The sequence below is a fragment of the Neolamprologus multifasciatus genome, chromosome 6 (genome assembly GCF_963576455.1).
Source record: "Neolamprologus multifasciatus chromosome 6, fNeoMul1.2, whole genome shotgun sequence".
Lineage (NCBI taxonomy): Eukaryota > Metazoa > Chordata > Actinopteri > Cichliformes > Cichlidae > Neolamprologus > Neolamprologus multifasciatus.
The window spans coordinates 30315558-30330844 of record NC_140444.1 but is presented as its reverse complement, the minus strand read 5'-3'; the positions used below and the strand labels follow the sequence as shown (position 1 = coordinate 30330844).

Here is a 15287-nt window from a genome sequence, read left to right as displayed (position 1 = left end):
CCATTACTCATTATGTGAATGCATTACTAACAAGCCAGCTCTCTAAAAGGACACAAAAAGTCGAAGGGAACTGTATCCTATTCCCCACAAGTACGCCACTCTCATTTACCCTCCTCCTCAGATCAGAGGTGACACATCAGCACCGCTCTGCTTCGCCGTAATCAATAATGTGTCAACAGCAGCCAGGAGATGCTTGTCAGGACGGCCCAACCTTTTGCTCCTTCCCACTCCTTCTCCTTCACCTCGGTGATGTCACTTCCTGTTTGTTGCTCTCGCAGCTGAGAGAAAAAGGCTCAAAAGAGAGAAGAGGGAGCCACTATTCTCGCAATTTCACTGAACAAAGTCCCACCACATCCCTTTTCCCCCTCTCAGCCTCCTCTTTTTCCCCACAGAACTGCTGTCTCTTTCACCACTGACTGCTTTATTCCTCCTTCTACCTCAACCTCTTCTCCATCTCACCATCTCTCTCCCCCTCCCCCAAGCATCTTTCCTTGCAGCTCCCTTGCACCCACTTTTTCTTCCTCCTGCTCTGCACAGCCCTGTGAGAGCCTCTTTCACTTTCCCGCCTCCCTGTCTCTCCTATTCCATCATACGTCAGCTGTTTTTCCCAGGAAGTGTTTTATTTAGAGCAGATTAATTAATTAGATACAGTATCAGAGCCATGGCCATTCTTAGCCCTGGCCATCAAGGCCCAGAGGCTAATGGAACTGCAGAAAACATGTGTGTGCGTGCGTGCGTGCGTGCATGCGTGCGTGTCTGTTTGTGTTGTTTTTCGCAGCAGCAGCAAGCTGTGTGTATTTTTCAGATCTGCAGGTGCTTGTGTATCTGTGTATACACTAATTGGACTTGTCAAGAAATGTCACTGTATATAAAAATTGTGTGTGTGTGCGCATGCCTAAATTTGAGTATGCATGTGCACACGTCAGACTGTTATATAAGGAAAAAAATAAGCACCTTTATCTCATCGTGCTGGTAACAGGGTTGTGTTTGTTGCAGCTCACAAACAAACCACTGTGTTTTACTGGCAATCCCGTTCTTACGCCTTCCTCCCATCTCTCGCTCTCTCTCCTTTTCCCTCCAGGGACCGGTTCTCACACCAAGTACAGAGCAGCACGCAATGAGGAAGAAAGAAAAGAGTTGCTTGTCCAATCAGAGGTGCAGATGGCCACAGAAGACATGAATACCAGCCAATCTGGCACTAGGATGACTTCCACTTGCCAAATCATACATAAATCAAATGTGACCCCGCTAATTAATCGACTTATACAGTTTACCTAGACACACATACTACCAATGAAGTGTTACATCCCATTCATGCACTCTATTTCTTCAAGCTTTTAGCAATTCCTCGGTTTGGCACATTTGCCGCTCATAGAACAGTCACAATTCTCAAGAAAAGCAAATCCCTGTTCATGAAAATATAACCGTTAAAAAACACACCCACCCTCCCTTCCCAATGGCTCCAGTCTACAAGAATAAATGTTAGATGGCGAGCAACTCTGGTCGGCTTTCTCCAGCGGATACTGCAATGACATCCCAAATGGCCCAGAATACTGAACAGGGACGGCAGCGACATAACACGACTGGAGGGTCTTCATCAGTGGTCTTGTCTACAGCCAGCTCCTTCTTCTGTTTCCTTGCACTGCTTTCAATGATGCGGCTGCCGGTGGTTAAGGCGGACTGCTGGCTTATTGAAGGGGAGAAAGGCTTTGTGTGGCTGGCTATCTGCAGTATGAACCAGCCTCCCTACGAGGCCATCCCCTCCCACATTAACAGGTACGAAAACTTACAATGAAACTTATTTCCACAGTATTTTCCCGAATTGCTGGATGCTGAGAGATCTCACACATCTCTCCACAGCACTATTGTGGATCTGAGGCTGAACGAGAACAAGATACGGGCGGTCCATTATTCTTCACTGAGTCGCTTCAGCAACCTCACCTATCTGAACCTGACCAAGAACGATATCAGTTACGTGGAAGATGGAGCGTTTTCAGCACAATTTAATCTGCAGGTGCGTCCTGACACAATATGTATTCATAGGTTTTTCCATATAGGTGCACATTCATCAATGCACATACATACAGCGGTGGAAAATTACAGCATTATTTGGGTACATGAAATGCACTCTTCAAACTGTTTGGATGTATTTGGATTATTTAAAAAGTGCTCCATAATTTTACAGTATACACAGTAACTAAATGCAATCCATCAGTCTCAATGTAAACAAAGTGTTTGTGCATATGAGAGTGCATATCCAACATTAAACTGCTGTTTAATCCCACAGTGCACCAGAGGACTAATAATCCAATTACACAATATATACTTAACACTTGGTATCAAATTACTATACTATTATGTACCAACCGAATATATTCTTTTTCTTATTATTATTATTATTATTATTATTATTAGTAGTAGTAGTATGTGTATGTTTATGTGTATGTGTATGCAATAAAAATACAGTTCTGCCACTTTCCCTGTAAAAAGCAAATGCCTTATCTCATTTCTAGTAATCTGATCCCCTCCTCAAGGTGGTTTTTGTCCATGCAGTTCGTCCATGTGGCTGCCATTTTACAGTCAGGTCCATAAGTATTTGGACAATGGGACAGGTTTTGATTGGACAATTGACTGACAAGCAGTTTCATGGCCACTTGAGGCCAGGTTCTTTGTTATTTTAAGGGAGATTAAAGATAAGCAGGCCTGTCAGTGAGGCCACAAAAACTTTACGAGTGACCAAATCTGGTACTTTCTAACAAATAATGAATGCAGTTCAACCATGCCAAAAAGCCTCAAAAACCACAGAAGACAACCAAAGTGGATCATCGCAAATTCCTTCCTTGGTAAAGAAAAACAACTTCACACCATCTAACCAATTCAAAAACACTCTCAGGGAGGTTGGTGCATCACTCGTGAAGTCTACAATGCAGAGATGCCTTCATGAATGGAAATGCAGAGTGTCTACAACAAGGCATTGTTAGGAACAGCTCCTACCCATAGGTAATGTTATGGAATGTGCAGCTATGGCTGCTCTTGGAACCGTTTACTAGTCTTTATTGATGATGTGACTGCTGATAGAAGTACTGTGAATTCAGTGTCCAGGGCTATACTGTCTGCTCAGATTTAGCAAAATGCTGCAAAAGTAGTCAGACGGTGCTAACAGCAATAGAGTATCTCAAGGTAAAGAAATTAATTTCAATGAATACCAAATCTCAAGAACCGTCACCTTGAGGTGTTTTATATCATAAAGTAAAGCTCCTACAATAATACACAGAAATCCCCTACAGTTAAACCATATATTGTAAACAACCGTTTGGCAACAGTGGGAAGAAAAAAAACCTCCCTCGCCCTTTGACTGGCTGAGGATGAGGGGAAAGAGAGGGAGCAGAGAAAAATGGATACATAGGAAAAAAATATGGACAGAGGTTTGGAATATAACAGAGGTTCAATAACATGGAATCTATGAGAAAAAGGTTTCATGGCTCATCTTTGTGTTTACAGCAGGCCATCCTGTTGTTAGCGGAATAGATTCTTCTTGATAATTTACCCAGTTAAACTTAGAAGAAGGGAGGCTTAGTAAAAAGATCTCTTCCTGTCAAAATAGTAACTTTTGAACTTACTCAGGTCTGCATTTCCAACATGCGCAGAGTGCAAATAGTTGGTTGCTTTCTGCATACATTTCCACTAAAAGCTGCTGTTTGGTTCAATGCTAGTGTAAAGTGTAGAAGATAATTGATATTTGTTTAAAATGAAGAGATGTGTTTATGTTGTTTACAGAGCTAATTATATATACAGTTCCTTTTATATTTACTGTTTACATGTCTGGACGTCTCAAAGGAATTATAAACATGTGTTGAATCTGCCGCATTCACCTAAAGCTAGGATTTCCTGGCTTCTCATTGGTTAATGAAGTCACATGGGGAGTCTCAACAAGGAAGTTGTTGTGTTAAATTAAGCCAGGACTGAAGTTAGTGCTGGAAAAGTTATCTGTGTCCATCTTGATGTTTATAACAGCTCAGAGAGATTTAGTAGCCTATGACGAACCTTCACATTACACTAGTGATGACCGTTGATATTAAACTTGGGTTGTTTTGACATAGAGGTTAATGTTTCATTTATATGGTGAAATTGTCAATCTTATGTGAAAGTAATCACAATAAAACACTCCTGAGGAGTGCACAGAGACAAATAGTTTAGAATCAAACTATGCATACCATTTCTTTACTTATTCTTATAGATTTCTACAATAAGCATAGACTTATTCGAACTGTATTTATCATATATTACAAGTTTAAGCTGTTCTATTTAGAATAATATGTAAACCAAAACAGGGGTCTAAAGAGATAGAAATTCTTCCATCGATATACGCACAGATGGACACAGACATGAGAATGACAACACCCGCTCATTATGGCTTCCAGGAATATTCAAGCAAAATGTTTCACCAAACCGATCTCAACACATCCGTAATGAGCTGGTATGCTTACACATCTATCCGGCTGCTGGAGCTAAGCCAGGAGGTAAAATGTGAACAAGAAAGATCTCAGTAAATTCAGCGCAGCACCCGGGCTTAGATCACCGTGTCAAACACGAATTGTTTGAATCGTCATCTGTTCTGTATGTTTCCAGCTTGTGGTGAGTGATGCCTGGCACAGGCTAGGTCTTCAGAGATTAGACTAATCCCACTTGTCTTTGCCTCCCCAGGTTCTCCAGATGGGCTTCAACAAGTTGAGGAACCTGACAGAGGGCATGTTGCGAGGCCTGGGCAAGCTGCAGTACCTTTACCTGCAAGCCAACCTCATTGAGACTGTTACACCCAACACCTTCTGGGAATGTCCGAATATAGAGAATATAGACCTTTCCATGAACAGGTATTGAAAATCATGGTTACTAGGTGAAACTGCTTAAATGTTGGAAATTGCTGCTTTTTCAGCCATAATGTGTACACTATGTGTACACCAATAATATGTACACCAATCAGGCATAACATCGTGACTCTTGTTTTGGTGCCCCTTTTGCTGCCAAAACAGCACTAACCCAACGAGGCACAGACTCCCCTAGACCCCTGAAGCTGTGGTATCTGGAAGTGAGCAATAGATACTTTAGGTCCCTTAAGTTGCAATGTGGTGCAACCATGGATCGGACTTGTTTGTCTAGCACAACCCACAGATGCTTGATTATAGTGGAATCTGAGGAGTTTGGAGGCCAGGTTAACACCTCAAACTGTGCTGATGTGCAAATCATTGCTGAATCATATTTGCTTTGTGGAAGGGTGCATGCTAAAAATGGCTCCAGCCATTAGGGAATAACATGCCCATGTAGATGGTCTCCAACGGTGCTTAGGTAGGTGGTACATGTCAAAACAGAATATCCACAGGGATAGCAGGACCCAAGTTTTTCCAACATAGCATCACACTGCTTCTGCTAGCTTGCCTTCTTCCCATAGTGCATCTCTCATACGTGTCCATTGTTGGTGCTTTGGGCGGTGGACAGGGGTCACCATGGGCAGCCCCATTATTATGCACTCTGTATTCTGACAGCTTTCTATCAGAACTAGTGTTAACTTTTTTCAGAAACTTTGGTTTCAGTAACTGATGGATCAGACCACACAGACCAGCCTTTGCTCCCCACATGCAACAGTGAGCTTTGGCTCCCCATGACCTTGTTGCTGGTTCACCGCTCTTCCTTCCTTGGACAACTTTTTGATAAGATACTGACCACTGCAGAGTGGGAACACCCCACAAAATCTGCGGTTTTCACAATTTAGCCCTTGTCAAACTCACTCAAATCTTTATGCTTGCCCATTTTTCCTGCACAGTAAATGTGAGGACAAAATCTTCACTTGCTCCCTAATATACGCCACCCACTAACAGGTGCCATGATGAAGAGATAATCAGTGTTATTCATTTCAAATGTCGCTTGTTAGTGCTCATAATGTTATTCCTGATCATTATTGATATATATAGATGCTGAAATTGTAATAATTGCAGCACATGTACACTGGAGAACAAACAAAAATAAAAATGCCAGGCATTTTAGCTATGCTTGTTTTCTAAATTTACCTATTTGCACTGATGATGGAAAAATGCACTACTGACCATTCAGTGATACTAATTTTTTCCTGTGACGGTATCCTCAGCAGATCCCTACGCTATTTTCTTTTTTTCTCAGTGGAAATAACTGTCTTGTTCTTACTATTGGTTTTGGTAATTGGTATTGATCTGTTGACCTAAATGTATAGCAACAGCTAAATGAAATAAGCTTAACTGCTCTTTTGGACTTGTTGAAAATTGTATTGCAGATGTTTTTGACCATGAGCTGAAATCTATTAAATGGAGGGAATAGGTGCATTAAATGTGAAAGAACACATCTAAAGGGGTAACTTGCCAATAAATCTATACTTTCTTATTGATCTTTTTCCAGGATTCAGGTGTTGGATGGCAGTTTGTTCTCTGGACTCTCTAAGCTGACCACCTGTGAACTTTACACTAACCCCTTCAATTGCTCTTGCGAGTTGCTGGGTTTCCTTCGCTGGCTTGCAGCCTTCCCCAACAGGACCAGTGAGAGGATGGTGTGTGACTCCCCTCATGGATTCTCGGGGTACAACCTTCTCAACCAAAATCCCCGCATGCTTAACCAACGCAGTGCTCTGTATGCGCTCAGTCACGTGTGCACAGATGACAGCAGTAGCGCAACATCCTTCTATGGTATTGATTCCACAACTCCTCCGCCAGATTTTGCTTCTCCCTGCGGACTGGATGATTGCGCTTCCGGGACCCCTCCTGATGGGGGTGAGGTGATCAGCTTGAGTCCCATTTTCCCCGATGCCAAACCCATTATGACTGTAAAGCAAGTGCTAGATTCGAGCGCTGTGATAACGGTTCAGATTCCCGATCCGTACAAGAAAATGTACATCCTGATGCTTTATAACAATAGCTTCTTCACGGATATTCAGAATTTGAAAGATAAAAGAGAAGATATTGAGCTAAAGAACTTAAAACCAAACACTGACTACACCTACTGTGTGGCTTCTATACGAAACTCCCTTCGCTTCAACCACACCTGTCTCACCATCTCAACAAGCCGCCGAGTCGGAACAGAGAGATCACCCAATCCGTCATCAGCAACCCATTACATTATGACAATTTTGGGATGCCTGTTTGGAATGCTTGTGTTCCTTGGCTTTGTTGTCCACTGCCTGAGAAGAAAGAGGATCATGGAGGAAAAGGAAAGGAAGATGAGCAGGATCCAGAGAACACTGATAGAGCTAAAGTATGGTGGAGAAGGGGATATAGAGGGAGGGAGTGGAGGAACCGTTTCCCAGAAGCTTGGTGCTGGGGACAGTCTGTCCAGAATGCCCTACCTACCTCAGGGTGGTGAGATAGATCCATACAAGCTTCAGGAGGTGATAGAGACACCGGCCCACAAGCCCCCTAAACTCAACTATATGGAGGTGAGAGGGTCGGACATTGAAAGGGAGAGAGAACGAGAGAGAGAAAGGGAGATGTCACCGCAAGCAAATCCCCAAGGCTCAGTAGCAGAGATCTCTACCATTGCCAAGGAAGTAGATAAAGTTAACCAGATCATCAACAATTGTATAGATGCTCTCAAATCTGAATCTACCTCCTTTCAACAGGGGATCAAATCCCCCTCTTCTGCAGGTGGAGGAGCTGTTTCAACAGCAGAGCCACAGCTGGTGCTTCTGTCTGAGCAAGGAGAAAGGGAACGAGGAGGTGAGTTCCTCTCCCCGGTGTACAAAGGAGGGAGAGGAGGAAGAGAAGAGAGGGGGAGAAGTTATCATCATTCATTACAGCGACACCACAGCATGGAGGCTCCTCCAACATCTAAAAGGCCCAGCACGTCCTCCTCTCCCGGCTCCGCCCGGAGCCCTCGCTCCTTCCGCTCAGAGGGAGGGTACCACTCATCAGAGTCCCGCTACATCGAGCGAGCCTCACCAGGAGATCGAGGGGAAAGGGGGGGCGGGGGAGGTGAGCCCATCCGCACAGTCACCCCGGCTGCAGCCATCTTACGAGCTGAAGCCCAGAGAATCCGCCAGTACAACGAGCACCGTCACTCCTACCCCGGCTCCCAGCAGCATCTCCAGGAGCTGCAGCACCACCCCCAGATCCTGCAGGAACTCCACCACCACCCAGGGGGGCGCAAGCCCTCAATGTTAGACCCCCTCACTCTCAGCAGGCAGGCCAAGCAGAGGGAGTTAGCCTACTCCCAGCTTTCGCCACACTACCCGCTCTCACCACAGTACCACAACCTGAGCTACTGTTCCAGCCCCGAGGAAGATGAGGAGGAGGAAGGGCTCCTCTGCACCCCAACCCTGGGGCTGTGGGAGCGGTTCAAACTGCATCGCAAGAGGCACAGGCAGGCATCTATGGAGGATGAAGGCTACGTGGCAGCCGGACATGCGCTGAGGCGAAAAGTTCAGTTTGCTAAGGATGAAGATCTCCATGACATACTGGACTACTGGAAGGGCGTGTCCGCCCAGCAGAAGGCCTGATCCCACGTGTGGAGATCCCCCCAAACCATCCGAAGATGAAAAATTAACAAAAGTGCATCCATGACATACTGATACACAGTGACTTATTCAACAAAGAGCTGTAAATACACACAAATGCACACATCTTACAGGAGCTACAGAATCAGATTGCACATACGTGTACACACAGACACACACAAACACGGACATACTTTACACAAAACTAAGCCTTTTCTTCTGAGAGCACGGAGGAGGACCAAACTAATATATTATACTGAACGACAAAAATTATAACATATAGAGACTGAGTTACTTTTTGTAATGTAATGGAAGTTATAGCTCAGACTTATGTAGCTATTTGTACTAAGTTTTGAATGAAGAAAAGCAGAATCATCATTATGAATAGAAACCTTAAATGTTGCTGGGCGGGCCATCCCGAACAGTCCAGGGATGCTTTCAATCTCGTCGCAGCGGTGTATAATAAAGACTTTGCTTTTCCAGAGAGGTTGTTTTTGCATCGCGTCCTGCGATGCTGCCACATGAGTAGACTTTTTAAATTTTATTTTATTTATTTTTTTAAACTTCTGTGATTTCGGAGATTGAAAACATCAAAAGCAACAAATTCTGGATGGGTCGCCGGGCTACAGTAATATTTAACTGTGCTGAGAATGAGTAGGTAGCTCTCATCAGAGAGTGAATATAATGTGCCAAATCAACCAAGGGGATAGTAGAGCCCTACTGTGTATCAACTTCTCCTCACCACTGTTTTTATATACAGGATTTAAAAAAAAGGGGAAAAAAACTGCTAATATGATATGTTGTTATTACTATTCATTATTCTTATTATCATTACTGGTCTTCTATTATTCCTATGATCCTCATCATTAATATTCTATTATTTGAATATGGCATGGCTCTATCGTGTGACTGTGTTTTTTTGACTGTTTTGAAACTCTCAGCTGAGAAGTGTACACCAACAGAGACACAAACAGTCGATGGACAAGACTTTTGAGTTCTCCTTTTTCTACCAAGAGGAATGTGCTCCTCGCCAAGCCAGAAACAAGCCCACCTTTTCTCTTGGTGAACCCCATCCCGCCCACACCCCACCCTAATCCTCCTAAAGAGGAGAACGTTGTACAGATGAGAGAGAGAAGTTCTATATTTGCAAACAGAGGTGACTGTTTTGTTTGTACAACATGGGTTTTGAAATCTTTCAGACTTTTCAGAAACCAGAATCCCGAGTTAGTCACCTGCCGGATCACTTACAAATGGTACGTTTTTGATTTTGAAATCGAACTTCAAAAAAAGAGAAAAACAATTCTAATCTTCAAATGAATGTCTTCAATTCCCGTAGGGAAAGCATATCTGCACTGTTCAAAATCAAAAAACGACTCTTAGAAAAAAAAGGAAAAAAGACCTAAAACTCTCAGCTTCCTTCCCGATACACTGTAGCGCCACTGTGTTTTTATCGACAATTCACCCCCCCAATCCCAACCCTCAAGCCCATCGCCCCGCCTCCCTCACCTTCCCCTCCCTCGTCCCATCTCCCAGGGTTTTAACGTTTGACCTTTTTTTGAATTCTTCTGGTTCCACTGTGGTGCCATCGTGCTAACTTAACAAATCGCAACACATTTGAGACGATTTTAAGTACTACTATTTACAGACCTCTTACCTTCGCATCAATACTTGTCAGTGTGCCAAACAGAACTACAATTTGCACAAAATGATCCACCATCATTGGCTCACTGCTTCCCCGCCTCCAATCATTTTTAAGACCAAAGTACTGTGGTAGTAAATTGACACCTTACCCTCCCCAACCCGCCCTCTCAAAGCCAGGACCCAACTGTTGACCCACCATCATCCTCACAGTTAACGACTCTAGCACATGCATACATGCAACTTCAAGTGTACTCATGCACTCGCAACCAACACACAGATGAATGTATTCTTCGAGAAGTTAATACTGTTCAGCAGCTGGATTCTGATGAACGAGCTGCATTCAGTCTTTGTGCCCATTGTCTGAGAGAAAACTCTCTTTGAGATGGCCAATTGTGAGACCAAGAATTGGGCGATCAATAAGAAGCGATCGGCTTCCTATAGAATCAAATGTGACCAAATTGGTGCACACAGTTGACCAGTTTGTCCTGGAAGCCTAAAGCAGTTGCTAAAGAGGTTCTATTTAAGTACTGGCAGTTGGTTGTTTCTTTTTTTAAATATATGAAGTGTTATGGTAAAATGTGATTAGTATCACTTATGTGGTGAACAGAGACTTTGTGTATATCTGAAATATCTGCAGGATTTAAACACTGGAGGTGGAAAATAGGAGAAAAAAAATGTGATAATATACTTTACACAGAACTGTGCTACAACAATTCATTTAATGAGACTGTAAACCAGGGGTGGAGTCAACAGAGTTTCATATCAATGCACTTTGAATTTAACGCTAACCAGTTTTGCGACATGATTTGAAACAGAGTTGACTCCAACCTTGAAACGATGACACTGAAAATCTACAGAGAACACAACAGAGATGGCAAACAATGACAAGTTTATTGTTGAGTGGAAACACTGTAAAAAAAAACAAAAGAAACTTTTTTCTCTGCTATAATGAGTTCAGAATGCTCAAGTCATTAAGCCCGGTTAAAGCCATAATCGCGTGTGGGTAAAATCATCACAGCTGTCTGTAGCACCGCAAAAAGCACATTCATTTGTGTGGCTGGAAAAGAAAAAAAAAGGGCAAATTTTTTAAAATATTTTTCTTCTTCCCTGACACTGCAGCGGCTATGACATGGTTCCTCTGCTGCTGCAGCGAACAATCCAACTCTGATCTAAAAGGAAGCTGATGAGCCGTGGCTGTTGCTGCGTTACACGTTCCAGATTGTGGCTTTAACCAAACAATAGCCTTAAAACATTCTTTTTTTTCATCTTTTTAACTTTAGTGTTGCTTTGAGAATTGAAAAAAAAAAATCCTGATTTCTTAACATATACTTCACCCGACTGCAATTTTATAATTGCTTGATTCTGAAGCCTCACTTGAGCATTCTTTTAGTAACAGTAATATCAATGTAGCGATGTATTCAATTACTGTTTTTGGTTTGTTTTTCTTTTTTTCATTATGTTTTATAAACAGTAATGGCCTGAACTTATCATGTGTCAGAGAGTAGCAGAGCTCACCTTGAGTAAGACACAAACGAGCTGATGGTCAAGGCGACCAGACGGCGGTGACCCCAATCAGCGCTGCTATTCTTTGAACCGTGATGAAGTGAAACTGTGTTTTTGAAACAACAATGCCTAGAAAGTGGAAATAAACCGAGGTCCTACTAACAGAGAGAAATGACAATGGAGCATGCTGCAAGGAAATCCTCAGTGGAAGCTTGTGTTATATTCTTCTAGTGAATGACTCAGGAGCAAGAGAGGAAGTGAGAGAGAGAGAGTGAGAGAGAGCGAGAGAGAGAGAGAAAGCTCTACCATAGGATCTCTCAGAGGCTTTCTTTATTTTATTGTCAAAAAAAATTAAAATGAGCACAATAAAAATAGCCTTCCTTTCACTGTCTCCTTTCCCTGGAGAAACCATACAAATGCCACAAGTGCCAGAAGTATCACAGGACTTTCATTTCGCATTTAAAAGATGTTTGATGGATTACATTTGCTGGGATAAACTTTTACTTGTATAGCCATAGATAATTCTGGTCTCATATGTTTGTGACAAGGTTGTGGACATTTTTGCTTTTATCTCAAGGCGGAGGCCAAAAAGAAACCGTTTGTGGTTCTCAGTGCTGAACATTTCAGGAGACATCTTTTTCCACAAAACTATACCAGTTACTCTGCAAAATACACAAAGATCTTGTGGGAAGTTTTAAAATAGTTATACTCAAAAAAGCTGATGGTGAAACCTTTGGATCCTTTAACACAAGTAAATAAATGTTCGTCGGCTTTAGGATATTTTATCTCTCAGATTTCTGCCTCCTTATATAGTGGAGGGAAATGACATTATTTGTGGTGCTACTGTAACCCGTGTGTGCGTGTGTTACACCTGTTTTTGTCTGTGTTATGTTCTGTTTTGAAATAATGAGACGGGATCTCTGGTTCTTTAGTTTCAACCGAATGAAATACAGAAATACTGAAAACCATGAGTTGTGTGTGCTGGGCGCCTGCGAGGCCTGAATAACATAGTAATGTGATAAACTAAAAACATAAACTGGTCCATCACTGACTTGAATTAAACAATTAATCAGGCAAATAAATTCAAATTTGTAACCTGGATCGTTAAAAACTTTAGTTAGTGAAATCAAATCTCTGCAGGATTCACACAGGAAGAATAGAACAGCATACAGCAGTTTGTAGTTCATATTCAAATTGCAAGTAATGGATTTAACAACTTTTATCAACAGAGTGCAAATGCATGGTAACCTACCTCCAGCCTTATTGGAAAACACTGTGACCGGAGAACACCAGCACAGACTCAAACCACACAGGCAGGAGATTAAAATCCAAAATAAATTATTTAACAGAAAAACGGGTGTTTGGGGGAAATTCATAAACTTGCATCACATCAGCTGCTACAGTAATAACAGTCTGACCTTTGAAGAAGTAGGGCGCACACAGAAATGTTAAGAACTAAGGTATGTATTCAGAGACTGCATTTAAAAGATGGATGAGGCCCCTGTGATGATGTCCTAGTGTTTCTGAAGTCCTGTCTTTGACTTCTGCTTTGCAGCTGGTCATTTCTGTCTTTTGAGATCCAGAAGTGACCATATTTACAAGAATGGGTAGAGTCCCAAGTTTTCAGCTAACGCTAACAAGCTTGGTTAGCAAGACGCACTCACAGCTAGCCTATAGATACTAGCTCATTAGTTCTAAGTATCAGACTAAGAAAATACCAGGACTTCACTCACCAAGACTGGAGGACATTCCTCTTGAGTAGAGGTGCTAGCAAGTCATTTTATTGTTATGTATTTGCATTAAAAATAGCCTAAAACATAAATGAGTAATAAGGCTCAGAGACTAGAATTAGCTGAGTTGTTGACATCTTGGTTTTGCAAAATCCAACAGGATAAGGAGGGGTGGGTCTGACTGTGAAACTGCTTGGTCAAGTCATTAGTCAATAAGCAAACCACAGATAATCCTCCATTTTTTTTAACATAATATAACCAATATTTACCAATATTTAAAAGTTTAATGTTTTATTCAATATGATCAGAACTGCTGACTCAAACTTGTCAGGAAAGCATTTATAGAAGTGAAGACAGAAAACAATTCCAATAGAGCTCTACGATAATTAGGTGAAGTTTAAAATAAATATAAACTGCGAAGAATCACAGTAAAATATGATAAAAAAAAAAATGTAAGTGTCATTGACTGCAAAGCAAATAAAATTAAATCAGAGAATATTTAATACAAACTCAGGTTAAACAAGTTTTTAAATGTTTTTTAAAGTCCACAGAGTCAGCTAGATGTTGTGGGAGATGTTCCAAAATCTTGGTGCCACAGACTTAAAGGCTCTGTTTCCCCCTCTTCTTCAACCTTATATGATGAACAACTACAAATTCTGAGCTTGTGAACAAAGACTGTGAGCACAAGTGTGTTTAGTGGCAAGCTGGAATACATAGTCTGCATGATGTCAGTTTAATTGTCTGTATGTGAGGGAAAAAAAATGCAGAAAGAAAATAATAATGGACCCAGGACTGAACCCTGCAGAACCCCACAGTAATGTTAGAGGAAAACTGGCGCACCCTAACAATCACAGTAATAGCAATCACAGCTATCACATCTGGTGGCTTTCAGATACATATTTTATTCTGTCTGTTGCTTAAATAATGGTTAGCAAATAGAATATTCATTATGGTCACCACCTGCGTTTCTTTTGTTAGCATCCAAACATGTACTAATTAAAACTTAGCATAAAGAGCAGGTGAAGCTCATGGATAAGACATTGATTTGAATTTGAACTCTAACTCACCAAAATCACCAGGATCCTACCTCTGGGGACCATGAATGTCTGTACAACATGTAATGATAATGCATCTCATGGTTAAGTATGGAAATGGACAAACCCCTGCACAACGAGCCACGATCATGCCAGCATCACAGAGTGTCTGTGAAGAAATCACTTACTTTATTATTTTGAAATGTTCAACTGGGACCATTTTTATAATACAAAACAACCAATAAACCTGCAGCCACCCTCACTGTGTAGGCAGAAATCTGAGAGACAAATACAGCATCTCAAACCTATAAACAAAGCTAAACGATCTTTATAGCTAGAAGCAAGCAACCTGACACATTACAGGTGATTGAGGGTTACACCAACTGACACGTATTGATAAAAAATAAATTACATAGATACTTATTAATCCCAAAGGAAAGTTTGAAAAGCTGCTTTCAGCTGCTTCCTTATTCACAGCAGGTTGCTCTGAGATGTGATTTGGCAGATTTGTATACTCTTCCTGATGCAACCCTCAAAGGATTTGTGTCTCCTCCTTGGATTAAATCAGGGATCTTTCATTTGTTAGGTGAATGCGTAAACACTATGGAGCCACTACTTAGGTACTTGAACAGTGTCCTGCCATCTGATATGTAGTTAAGACTGGCTGACAAATCATACAGAGGTATTTATATTTAGTTTTGACCTAGAGCCTGAGGCCAGTTTGTAAAAAAACATGGAGACATCACAGTAATGAAAACTGGTTAATCTCTGACTAACTGATGCTTGTAAAAAGTTTTTGTCTTGTACTTAAATATATTAAATAAACTGCATAACATATGTAAAATAAAATAAATCAGTTTTGACAAACCT

At 41.6% G+C, this 15287-nt stretch overlaps 1 protein-coding gene and 1 long non-coding RNA gene across 4 annotated transcripts in view; both read left to right on the top strand.

Moving 5' to 3' along the window:
- LOC146517299 (protein ELFN1-like) overlaps positions 1-13655 on the top strand; it is a 129866-nt gene extending 116211 nt beyond the window's left edge. For all 3 annotated transcript variants that reach the window (XM_085161627.1, XM_085161628.1, XM_085161626.1), the window contains 4 exons: positions 1082-1776; positions 1861-2014; positions 4705-4871; positions 6424-13655. In XM_085161627.1, the coding sequence (XP_085017753.1) occupies positions 1487-1776; positions 1861-2014; positions 4705-4871; positions 6424-8512 (2700 nt within the window). In that variant the 5' untranslated portion in view covers positions 1082-1486 and the 3' untranslated portion in view covers positions 8513-13655. The remainder of the gene's footprint in view (positions 1-1081; positions 1777-1860; positions 2015-4704; positions 4872-6423) is intronic.
- Positions 1-15287, top strand: part of LOC146517292 (uncharacterized) — a 378392-nt gene that overhangs the window by 166568 nt on the left and 196537 nt on the right. The window lies entirely within an intron of this gene.